General features: G+C 38.0%; 1 protein-coding gene across 1 annotated transcript in view; it reads right to left on the bottom strand.

The window, feature by feature from the left end:
* The window catches only part of TMEM132C (transmembrane protein 132C), a 525,373-nt gene that overhangs the window by 213,320 nt on the left and 298,507 nt on the right, over positions 1-13,546 (bottom strand). Inside the window, exon 3 of the mRNA XM_074299414.1 lies at positions 1,342-1,488. Within this exon, the coding sequence (XP_074155515.1) occupies positions 1,342-1,488 (147 nt within the window). The remainder of the gene's footprint in view (positions 1-1,341; positions 1,489-13,546) is intronic.

The following is a 13,546-nucleotide window of genomic DNA, read 5'->3' as shown; positions in this document are numbered from 1 at the left end:
TCAGATCCCTGCCCATTCTCAGGAAGACATGGAAAAGAACTACATAGAATAAAAAGGGAGGGATAAGGTTTAATCTGCTCCAATTCATAGTATACCCCATCAACAAGATCATGGATCTTTTTAAAACTTTGTCTAAGAATTCAAGACTTTTTTTTTAAGGGAAGGGGGTCACTGATGATTTAGGAAACAAAGGAATTGTGACATGTTCACAAGGAAATTGGGTCAAAGTGTGCAGCGCAAACATGAAGCATCAGGAAGAAAGCAAAACCTCTGCAAATGGGAGGGAACATCTTTAATACTGCCTCCTCTTTCTGAAGCCCTAATCAAGTGGTTTTATCATCCGAAAGTAAGCTGCCCTGTTATAGATCACCAGATGGTCCTGTAGTTACCATAAGTGCCTCCAGATTTGCAGGCTGTGAGTTTAATAGATCTGCTAAGCAGTGGTTAATAGAAGTCCTAAGTCAAGCTTCTTATAACAGAGGACGGACTCATCAAAATAAATGAGTGTAATATGCTGAGAATATTGGGTTTTTTCTTATAGCAAGCCTTTTGGGGCCATGAGGATTCAGATTCTAGGGTTCTCCTAAAGAAAATGTTTGGAGCTGGCGTATACGTCATGGCTTCTAACAGGAACAAAGAGCTGGCCATGAGGTGTATAGTAAGTATGGAAATGATACAAGGGAGGACCTGGATTCAAATCCCAGCTCTGCCACTTACTGGCTGCGTGACTTTGGTTAAGTCACTTAATTTAGAGCCTTCCAGCTTTAAATCTAAGATCTCAGGTACCCTAATACCTTAACTGAGGTGGGATAGATTGGTCTCTGCCTCCATATTAGATCCAGCACAGGCACAAAGCCTCAAATATTTCAGATTTCTAGCTTCAAATCACATTCATGTAATAACCCCTTCTCAGTTAAGGTCACCATACCATCACAGGAACATAGATTTATTGTTGGAAGGGGCTATCAAGGCCTCTATCAGGGAGCTGAAAAAAATTAAGCAATTTGCTAGTATGTGTCTGTAGCCTTGAAGAATGAAACTCAGGTCTTCCCGCTTCTTAATGATATGTAACTGCCCTTGCTTATTTTACTTAAGAAAATGTTGGAAGATGAGAAAGCATTTTTTTTTAAAGAAGTGCCTTAAAGGTTAGCTTTATCTTAAGGGGAGGTACATATTGGAGTCCCCTTTCATCTATCAATAAAGGATCAAAGATCATGATGGAGGTAAACAATTAAAGAGCCTCATTCCAAATGAACCAAAGGATTAAAAAACATGTTATTTACTAATTTCCTCTTGTCCCTGACCCCACTCCAGTAAGCAATGTCTTCCAATGATTCTTACCTGTTCCTAGAACTGGACACTATCCGCTGGCAGATCACCGTGGTGGTTGAGTGTTTCCCACCATTTCCCACCTCCTGCTTGACATCCCATTGCCGGGGCTCGCTTGTCTTGATGTTAAGAATGTTCACACCTTTCTTCACCTTGGCTCTGTTGGGTCAGAGATTATAAAATGGTAATTAATCATTATCCATCAACTTGGTCTTTCCACTCCAGATATCCAAGCTCCAATATTCAATGGTTAAGACTATCCCCTCCCCCAAATCTTAAAATGACTAGGATTTATGTATATGCCACTTTAAGGTTTACATGGTCGTTTATGTGTTATCTTCCTATGGCAGATGCCTATTGATGAGGAAACTGAGACTGAGCGAGCTGACATAATTTGCTAAGAGATGGGGTAGAAGTACAAGTGAGCCAGATGATGGATCCCTTTAGAGAGCTTCTATCCTGATGAGGAAAGACAACAGATAAAGAGAAGAAGGTAAAGTTATGGAGATGAAAGTTGGGGAGGGAAAAGGATATAGTAAAGAGATGAGAAATATAGTGGAAGACCAAATCCCTGCAAAATAAGGTAAAGGCTCACTTGTCAGCCAGGGAACCGAGGGGGCAAAACTGTTGGAGAATAGGTCCAAGATATATAGAGAGTAGAGAGCCACGGTGTATTCTTCATCCAGGATAAGAAAGAGGTTGTTTCATTCCCCTCGATAAGAATCTGACCCCCCCACTCCCAGGAAAACAGGGGAGGAATGGGAGAAAGGAACTAAAGCTCTAGAACAGGGCAATTGGTGGCAACATCAATCAATATATCTTACATCTCTCTTTTCTTAATGAAGCTCATTGGGCTCCTCAGATATCAAGAACAGAAACTATCTCTTTACTTAATTTTTATATACAATATTTAGTATAGTATATAGTATGTGTATATGTATATATACTCTATACTTAGTTTTTAATTAATATATATATATATATATATATATATATATATATAATATTTTTATTATGTGCCTGTGTATAAAAATATACTCTGTACCTGGTTTTAAATATATATTATATAGTAGATATGTGTACATATATATGTGTATACATAAATATACATATATATAATTTACCTATATATATGTGTGTATATATATGTGTGTATGTATTTTTACATACATACATATACATATATATATATATATATATATATATATGTAGTAGATGGAATTCACTCTGAAAAGAGATGACAATAGCAGTTAGAAAGACTGGGAAAGGCTTCCTACAGAAGGTGGGATTTGAGCTAAATCTTAAAGGAAGCCAAAGAAATGAAAACAGAGGTAAGGCAGGAGAACAGGGGCCTGTTAAAATGTTTTGTTAAAGTAAACCCTACCTTGTCCATGGGAGAAGAGCACTGCTTGCCTTTGGGAAACAAAATCCAAAGCAACATTTCCATCCTCACTTAAGTAATTGAGCCAACCTGGTGATATCAAGACAGACTGTCTGCTTAGCTTGGGCAGGTTTTCCCTCCCTTGCTTAAAGGAGGCACTTTAGGGAATGTTCTGTGTTTCCTTGAAATAGTTTGCCCCATTTGGATTTTGCTCAGGAGTTCCCTTTCCACTGAAGCTACAAATTGTTCTTTCTGCCTCACAGTTCAGATTAATAGGAGGATTCATGTTGACTGAGGTAGGCATCTTATCCCAATGTACCCTGGGAGTGAAAGCTACTAAAATGTAATAAAAAGACGAAGGCCACAAGTCCATTGTGCTCATCTAGTCTCCTGGTTAATGAGGGTATTAGGTTTTCATATCTACATTAAGGAAAAGTCATTTAGAAGGGGTAATGTTCCCAGGGAAAATTAGTTCTATGGAGGGAGGCTGAACTTGGCACTATGGATTCAAGGCTTCCAAAATAAACACTCAAGTTTATATTGTGGAAACATAATGTGCTCTGCGGGCAAGAGTTTTAACGATGGGGGCAGCAGTGGCTACTGTCCACCAGGGTTAAACGGACAGGGCCAAAGTAGTAGAATGAGCCTCTTTGTCATAGAGGATGCAATGGACTCTGCTGCATGTACCTGCAAAAGTGCCACTAAGTTGAAGCCGGGCCATCAGATCTCAACCTTACACATATTTTGGGAAATTTCCCATTAATTTAGCCACTTCTTAGCTTGTCCTTCATCATCTTGGCTGCTGTCACATCCATGTCATATAGGTGTAAATGCATTTACACCTCTCATTCTTTACACTTAGCATTCTTTCTAGTCTAATATAGTTCAGCCTTTAAATAAAGATTTATTTACACTGTGCTAGCATGCAAAAGCAAAACTGTCCTCACTTTGGGAGGGCTTATGTTCTATTGAATGGGGAAGGTTACCATAATAAATACAAAATATACTGTATAAAATATATACAGTATGGAGAGTGTTAAGAAAGATAGGAGGTAGTAGCTGAGTTATATTTTGAATCAAAGAAGGTAGATATAAGAGACAGGCATAAAGAGGGAGAATACATAAGAAATGCTTGCAGAAATGAAGTTGAAAATTATCTTTGCATATTTAGAAAAGTAAAATACTATTGAAAATTTAAAAAAGAGAATATACAAGACATGGGAGGAGAAAGACAAAGGCGTTAATGCAGGAGATGGATTGAGGTATTTAAGAAATTGCAAATTGAATAGTTTGGTGAGAATGCTGAGTGTGTAAAAGAGTATATATTACTTCTTTCCTAATACTTTGGCTCTAGACCTTAGACAGACAATTTGTAAAGAAAAACCAAGATAAGGGCATGTGCATGGCATAATGGATCGAACACTGGGCTTCGCATAGGGAATATCTGAGTTCAAATCCAGCCTTATACACTTACTAACTGTGTGACCCTGGGCAAGACATTTCAGCCTGTTTGCCTCAGTTCCTCCTCTATAAAAAGAGCTGGAGAAGAAAATGGCAAGCCATTCAAGTATATTTGCCAAAACAAAATAAACAAAACCAAAACATCCCCCAAATAAATGAAACCCCATGGAATATATTGGTGTGCTATTATCCGCAGAGCCACCAAGAATTGGACATGCCTGAGCAACAACAAATTTTCTGAGTCACTGGTCTGATGCTCTGTCTACAATACCTTCTAGCTGCCTAGTGAGAGACAGTAGGACAGAGACCTGGAGACAGAGACAGAGACCAAGATTTCGGTGGTGGAGCCCTGTTAGAAAGAGAAATCCTCAATGGTTCTGAAAATTATATATCCTTAGGATGTTGGCTGGCGTCCCTAAGGATCTAAATAATTTGCCCTTGTGGACGTGGAAATATAATTTGTCCAGGTTCACAAGGTCAGGAATCCTCCAAAATAGACAGATTCTCAGCCCAGGTCTCCGTGACATGAACATTGGCTCTTTTGTTCAATTCAGTGAGCATTACCCCCTTTCTTGCTGTTAGTATAATATCAGCAAAAAATGTTGCAGAGAAAACCCTGAATTTCACGGTGATGCATTCATTCATTCAAACAAACAAATATCGTTGTTCCAGCCCCAGTAGGTTGGTAAGTGCCAGAGCTTGTGGGTCCCTCCTTATTTATAACACCACAATACATAATGTCTGTGTATATACAGACAATCTATGCTCTCCACCTGCACAGTACAAATGTTTACAGTTAAACATTTATTCTCTTTTAGCATTTCACGACTTACAAGCAAAACCCATTTCTGCCACATTCCAAAGATTGCCTGGCTCTGCTGTTTCACAAGTGATGATTAACATCTTTAAAGAAAATCAATATTCAGCACGAGCTTTGTGTACCTGCAGTCAGGGTTCCCCCTTAGACTAAGGAGGATTCTAGCTATGGTCTTCTTTGAAATGTCCGACCACTTTCTTTTTTCTCTTTCCATAATTTCCCTTGCTTTTAGAAGGTATCAAGGGGTTTTGTTTTTTGATTAAGGAAGGGGAGACATCTCACAGCTGTACAATTTCACGTTACTTTGGGGAAAGTTTGGTCCCTCTCTAAATAAATAGTTATGGAAGTCAAAAATCATCTCAACCTGTTCTCATTTTGAAGTTGGATTACTTCATGGTCAAGCTGTTATTCTTAAAGACTGCACATCATTAATCTATATCTGATAGCTTGATCTCTAGGAGAGGGGTATAGGAGAGAAGGATGGAGAAGAATTTGCAACAGGTTTTTGCAAAGGTAAATGTTGAAAACTATCTTTGCATATATTTGGAAAAATAAAAAAAAAATTTAAAAAGTTACAAAATGAAAACGAACCCCCCAAAAAAGATGTTATTCTTCGAGCCATAGACAGGAGGGATCCACATTCATATTCTGCCTTTTAAACTCATACAGGTGAATTAACCACTGAAAGCTTCAGGTTCTTTGTTTCAAAAACAAATAATGACAACTACACTACCTACTTTCTAGTGTTATTATGAGGTTCAGGCCAGACAGTATATATTAAGTCTCTCTCTGCAAGTTTCTCTCACATTCACTGATAGTCAATTTGTCTTCATCTTAGGTATGGTGGAAAGGGTGATGGGTTTGGAATTAGGGTTAGAGGGTTCAAATAGCTAGTAGCTAGCATTTACATGGGTCTCTATGGTTTGTAAAAACATTTTATATACATTATATCATTTGATCCTCAAAATGATTCTAGGAACCAGGTACTATCACTGTCTTTATTTTATCATTGGAGAAAACTGAGGGCTGAGATAGTTAAGTGAATTGTCCAGGTCAAAGACCCATTTATTGGATGTAGGACTTTGGTCATATTCTATAAGCTCATTGAATTTCAGTTTCTTGTCTGCACAAATGTACCACATTTATAGTTAGATTTGTTATGGTTCACTTGTATAGTCATGTCCAACTCTTCATAACCCAATTTGGGGTTTGCCATTTCCTTTTCCAGCTCATTTTATAGATCAGGAAACTGAGGCAAACAGGATTAAGTGATCTATTCAAGATCATGAGCTTTAAGTGTCTGAAGCTGGATTTGAACTAAGGAAGATGAGTCTTCCTGACTCCAGGCCTCTGTCACTCATTACAGAAGTAAGTTTGGTCACATCCTAGTTTTCTAGGCTTCCTTACAATATCCCCATGAGAAGGATTTTTAGGAGCAAGGCTGGAGAACAGAATCAGTACTGATATGGACTCCTTAGACAACTACAAATTATAGGGCACACCTCGGGGCAGTATGAAGAGCACTGGGTCTAGATTTAAAAAGACCTGAGTTCAAATTTCCATCATATACTTACTGCATCATTAGTGTGACCTTTGCAATTCACTTACTCTGTCTACCTCAATTGCTTGTTCTCCAAAATGGTGCTAATAATACTTGTTCCACAGAGATATGAAAATTTAAAAAAATAAGATCTTTGTAAATTTTTTAACATAGTGCCTAGCATACAGCAGGCATTTAATAAATGCTTGTTCTCTTTATAAGCAGATGAATATGGGACTTCTGGGCATGACTTGAGTAATCCCAAATGGGGCAGAATTCCCATATTTCTAGCAATGACCTGCAGAAGGATGCATTGAGAATTCTCTGTTTAAGAAGAGATTTTTTTTAATTGTTGTCCTTCCTTCCTTCCTTCCTTCCTTCCTTCCTTCCTTCCTTCCTTCCTTCCTTCCTTCCTTCCTTCCTTCCTTCCTTCCTTCCTTCCTTCCTTCCTTCCTTCCTCCCTCCCTCCCTCCCTCCCTTCCTTCCTTTCTTTCTTCCTTTCTTCCTTCCTTCCTTCCTCCCTCCCTCCCTCCCTCCCTCCCTCCCTCCCTTCCTTCCTTCCTTCTCTTCCTTCCTTCCTTCCTTCCTTCCTTCCTTCCTTCCTTCCTTCCTTCCTTCCTTCCTTCCTTCCTTCCTTCCTTCCTTCCTTCCTTCCTTCCTTCCTTCCTTCCTTCTTTCCTTCCTTCCTTCCTTCCTTCCTTCCTTCCTTCCTTCCTCCCTTCCTTCCTTTTCTCTCTCCCACTCTCCCTTTCTTCATATTTCAATCTAATCTTGATACAATAGAATTCAATCTGCAAAAAAAGTATATTTTATCTTTTTAAGTAGATTAGGTAAAGTTATCAATCAGATATGATTTCAAGTTCAGCATTCTATCTATGACAACCTTTCTAGCAGACAACTCTTTCTTTCCATTCCTTATTCTTTTACCTCTGTCAACATAGTCCTCCACTTTTGTGGGTAATCCATTTTCTCCGTCTTCCCACCCCTTTTCAGCTCCCTTTTACGTGTTTTATTTCTTCATTAGAATATAAACTCCTAGAGGCCAGGGACTTCTTGGCTTCTGTTTGTATTTGGATTCCCAACCTTAGCATAGCACCTAGCACACAGTAAGTGCTTAACAAATGCTGGTTGACTTGACTCTATAACAGAAATGACTGATTGTCACATCAGAAGAAAATGCATAGAAATGAAGATAACCTATCCTTCCTCTCTAAATGTAACTCCATTTTATTGGTATTAAGCCTTCATATATTTAAATGTTGCATTTCTGAAAGGAGATAGCAAAATTTTAAATCCCTTGCACTGATAATCTACACCCTAACTCTGCCTTACAAAGAGCTGTCATAAAGCAAAAACATTAGACTTAAAAGTCCAAACAGATTTATGGACCCATTATAGTTGTCCTATCCATCTTACATGTCTGACCATTGTTGCTCAGGGTATTAAGATGGAAATAATACCATCTACAATGAATAAAAATGATTATGTTGTCCTTTACAAGTAGTTCATACTACATAAATGCATAGCACACCAATATCTCTCACCCCTTTCAGAATAAGGATCATAAATCTGTTCTGGTCTCAAACCCTACTACTTTCTGGCTAGGACCAGCCCGGATCCATTTATTTTATACTTTCCTATCTACCATACCATCCATAGCACACAGTAGGCACTTAAAAGGTCAGTCCTTCCTTCCTTCCTTCCTTCCTTCCTTCCTTCCTTCCTTCCTTCCTTCCTTCCTTCCTTCCTTCCTTGCTTCCTTCCTTCCAACTGGTCCTACTCTTGGGTTTGAAGTTCATTTATTCTTTGGAAATGAGTTTGAGGGCCTGAAAATCAAAAGGTTGGCAATGATTATGAAGATAGGATCAGTTCTATGATCTCCTTGATCACTGAAATTTCTTTTTAGAAGTTTATTTATATTCTTCATTTGTGTGTGTCCATATGCCTTTGAGATTCACCTTCTTTCCCCAAACATAATTCTCTGCCTCTAACAAAGTCTAAGAACAGCAGCCACTGAATCATCTGGAACAAACCCTCTCTCCTGCTCTCAGATCTATTGTGAAAATTACAGTCAAGCTGCAGCTCAGGCGTAGAAAGTTTGATAAATGATTTTTCTTTTTCACTCTTCAATTCAACTTAACAAACACTGACCTCTTTTGGTTGCTGCTGTCTGGTAGTTCAAATTTATTTTTAATGCTTGGAAACAGGTACTCATTAGTCAATCAAACAACAAGTATTTAATAAACACTTATCAAGTATTAAACATAATACTAAGAGCTGAGAAAGCAAATACAAAGTTAAGAATAGTCTCTGTCTTCAAGGAACTTACAATCTAATAGGGGAGACAAGATTTATACACATAGGTAAAAATACAAGACACCTGAAGTTTCCAATCTGATCTGAAGATAGGACAATTATGGCTTTTAAATATTGTTATACAAAAAATATCTTATTTCATATCTTATTTCCAGGCCCAGACTATGGACTACTCATCTTCCAGAGCACAGAACTAAGATCATAAGTAGAAGATATAGAGTGGCAAATTTGGGCCCATTATGATGGCCAAACTATTGGGGAGCCTGAAACTAGTGACCTCTTAAGTTCAAGAATTCTGAATTTCCATACTATGTGTCAATAAGATGTCTATACTAAATCTTCTTTTAGGATACTACTTTATTGGGAGCAGGCCACCAAGTATTTAATAGGATTTCAAGGATTTTTGACAATATTGTAGCACTGAGTGAGAGAATAACAAAAAAGGAACTTTGATTGTGAGAAGGGAAAAAAGGAGAAAGCACATTCTTTATCTAAATTTTTGGAAATGGAAAAGGCCTTTTCTAAAATAGTAAGGAATAATAAAGCTCCAGAGTTGGAAATGACCTCAGTTGTCATCTAAATCCAGTCTATACCTGGCCAATAGTAACCCAGTCTTTACTTGTATACCTCCAAAGAACTCATTACTCGTCCAGGAAGATGGCAATGAAGATGAAAATGATAATTTCTTAGTAGTCAGCTTCTCCTCCTCCTTCTCTTCCTTTTCCTCCTCCTTTCTCTTCTTTCCCTTCCTCTTCTCTTTCCTCCTCCTCCTTTTTCTTCTCCTCCTTTTTTCCTTCTTCTTCTTCTCCATTCTTCATTCTTCTCCTCCTCCTCCTCCTTTTTCTTCTCCTCCTTTTTTCCTTCTTCTTCTTCTCCATTCTTCATTCTTCTTTCTTCTTCATTCTTCTCCTCCTCCTCCTCTTCCTTCTCCTCTGTCTCCTATTCATCTGCCTTCTCTTCCTCCTTTCTTCCTCATCTTTCTTCTTCAACAACAGTTAATAAAAAGAAAACTAATTTAACCATAATAGGAAAATGATATTTTAAATGTATTGAGAACAGCCTGAGTTGATAGTCTGTCAACATGGCAATAGGGATTTAGCATTTAATTTGTACCAAACATTGGACAAAAACTGGAGATACCCTCTTCTCCCCCTCACCCCTCCAAGCTCAAATAATCCCTGTCTTCAAGAAGCTTATAATCTCATGGGAAGGACAATATGTAAATTACTATGTAAAAACAGTGTAGATATAGTACAAATGGAAAGTAATTTTAGAGTGAAGGAACTTGAAGCTGTGTGGAATCAACTAAGACCTCCTGCAGAAACTGAGTTTATAAGAAAGTTAAGGAGTAAGAGGAAGGAGAGCTCATCAGGAGTGAATATGGCCAGTGCAAAGGCATGGAGTGGGGAAATGGAGGGTCACATGTAGGAACATGTTGGCAAAAGTTTAATAACTGACTCTAGAATAAAATGTATACATGACACACTTTTAAATTTCATCTGAATTATTACTATTTTGCCACTTTTTAAAGCTTAGACAATCAGCAAAACAATAAATTCAATCCTGATCTACAGCACTGATGATTTTCAAGGTAAGTATCTACACTAAAATTTTAACATTTGAGAGCAAATTTAAGCTGGGTAGCATGCTTCCACATCGCTTTTTATATATGCAGAAAAGCAAGGAAGTCAATAAAATTGCATCATATAATATGTGGAAGGGAGTTAACTGTAGGAAGATAAGATATAAGGTAGGAGGGAAGCAGCTGTAAAATCCTATAAAGGATTTTAGAAGTTTTGTGCAATAGGCCATGCTGTAAGGTGCTTGAGTTCTTGGGATCACAGGGATTGGACTATAATGAATCTATTACAAGGAGCAGCTGTGTCCTGGAAAACATCTTTTAATCCACTTCCTGTTCTCTTCTTCGATTTCATGGATATACCAATGTTTGGAGATAGGGATCCTGACATAAACTACAAAGATCCATATTCTACCTTAACTGGTTTAGAACGGTGGAAAATGTGGCAGAATCAGTTTAGCATTCACGAACCTTCCCTGCCTAAATGCTAATACAACTTTAATGTGCTACCTGACAACATCTTATATCCATCTGCAGCCCAGAGATTACTATGTCGTATTTATGCATGTACACATGCTAAAAATTTTATGGCCTTTTCTGTAGCTGTTTTACCTCATATATTGACATAATTCTAATTTAACTTCATAATAATCCAAACATGAAGGTATTTCATGCAACAGATCAGGCACACAATTCATTGAAATGGCAGGAATTGAATGTTGAATGTTGAAGGCCAGGTTACCTTTAGCCATGTCTTTATTAACATCTAAGAAAAAGACTGCTCTGCTACTTAAATTAACCACAAAATTGTAGCTGTTCAATACTAGTTAAAAGAGAGTCTTAACCTTCTTGATGCTTTGATGGATCCCTGATTGTATCAGTGTGGGTACACATTTGATGGTGCAAATCCCAGCTTACCCACATCTTCTTGCTCTTAGTTTTGACTCTTTCTCACTCCATTTTGGGGTTTTCTTGGTAAAAATACTAATGAGGTTTATCATTTCCTTCTGTAGCCCATTTGACAGATGAGAAAACTGAGACAAACAGGAGGAAATGGTATGGCCAGAGTCAGACAGCTAGTAAGTGACAGAGGCCAGATTTGAAGAAATTTCTTGATTTCCAAGGCCAGTGCTCTATCCATTGTGCCACCTACATGCTTCCGTAACTCTTGCCCTTCTATAAATACCACTGAAGGGAATCTCCACAAAACAAGAGCTTCCTGAATTTCAGTCTTTTAAATTTCTTTTTCCTGTGGTAAAATATTGTTCTCTAATTTATCCAACACCCCAAACTCTTCTCATCTCTTTGATGTTCATGGGATCATAGATTTGCAAATGGAAGAAATTTTAAAAAACTTGGAGCCCAGCGGTCTTATTTTTTCAGATAAGGAAAGTAAAGTTCATAAAATCATAATATCATAGATTCAGAGCTGAAAGGGACTTTGTTATTCAGTCATTTAGTCATGTCCAATTCTTCATGGCTCCCTACACAATAATGTCCATGGAGCTTTCTTGGCAAAGATACTGGAATGATTTGTTATTTCCTTCTTCAGTGGATTAAGGCAATCAGAGGTTAAGTCCCTTGCCCAAGATCATGTAGCTAGTAAGTGTTTGAGGCTGAATCAGAACTCAGGTCACCCTGACTATAGGCCAAGCACTTTATCTAAAGGCATCTTAAAAGGGATTTCAGATGCCAGCAGTTACAACCTTTTTATTGTACAGATAAGAAAAATGAGGATCAGAGAGATTAAGTGGCCCAGAGCCATACAATATCTGTGGCATGATTTGAATTCAGTTCCTCCTCACCCCAAGTCCAATATTCTCCATTATCCTATGCTCCCACTCAGGGGAAAAGACAAAATCCATCATGAAAACATCACTTTTCTTGCTGTAGACTTGATCCATTTTTTTACATCCAGGATATGTTAGGACATGTTCATTTTTATTAAAAAATTATCAGTTTGTAGTCTAAAAATGTGATTCTTATTACTCTCTCCCACTGTAATTGAAGACAGAATGGGATTGCCCAGGACTGAGGGCTATTTCATGTTTTTCCTTTGTTCTATTGGTGGCTGTGACCAAATAATATATCTCCCTGAGGCCAGTCTACTAGTGTTAGGCCAGGCTACTGTTAGCAAGTTTGTTTTTCAGAAAGCAGAAACAAGCTATTGCCAGGCCCATGTTCAGAAATTTGCCAGTATTGCAGAAGCTGCCAGAGCTTGGAGTTTGTTGACATGGTCTTCAAGAGTCTAGGGTTAACTTATGTCATGATGAGGCACTGTAATATGTGGACTCTTTATAGGAGATTTAACACTTGAAAGGATCTGGACAAAGGATCTTAATAAGCACCACCTGAGTTTGACAGGAGGCCTTTTTAAAGTCCCCCTTTCCTTTCATATTGCTATTGAAATTATTTCACTCATGTAGAATTCTTCAGGATTCCATTTGAAATTTTCTGGACTGATTTGCTTTTCCTTCTCCAGTTATTTTACAGATGGGGAAACTGAGGACAAGTGGGTTGGTTAAGTGACTTGTCCAGGCTCACACATCCTGTAAGTGTCTGAGATTATATTTGAACTTGGGTCTTCCTGACTTCCTAACCAGTGATCTATCCACTGTGCCAGCCCCCTTTGAGATTCTCTTCCTTTTTTTTCTATATGTATCTTCCATGTACACAGTTATTTGCATTATATCCTCCCAATTTGAAGGTAAACTCCTTAAGGGAAGGGCAACATGTGTGTGTGTGTGTGTGTGTGTGTGTGTGTGTGTGCGTGTGTGTGTGTGCGTGTGTGTGTGTGTGTGTGTGTGTGTGTGTCTATCTGTCTGTCTGTCTTTGTCCCAAGAATATAACTCAGATGCTGGAAATGGTAAGCAATTAATAAATTTTGGGTGAGTGATTAATTTACTAAAAGAATCAAAGGGTTAGGATCAGCTCTGTTGATGAGAATACAACCATATTGATGAGATCACAAATCCACTGCAGTGAAAGGGTAGGAGAATAAGAAAAAGAAGAATTTTAATATTATTGTTATTATCATCCCCATTTGACAGATAAAGAAACTGAAGCAAGCAGAAGTTAAAGGACTTGCTCAGTGTTTGAGGTAGAATTGAAACTCAGATCTTC

This window comes from Sminthopsis crassicaudata, chromosome 1 (genome assembly GCF_048593235.1).
Source record: "Sminthopsis crassicaudata isolate SCR6 chromosome 1, ASM4859323v1, whole genome shotgun sequence".
NCBI lineage: Eukaryota > Metazoa > Chordata > Mammalia > Dasyuromorphia > Dasyuridae > Sminthopsis > Sminthopsis crassicaudata.
This window is presented reverse-complemented; position numbering and strand designations above follow the sequence as displayed.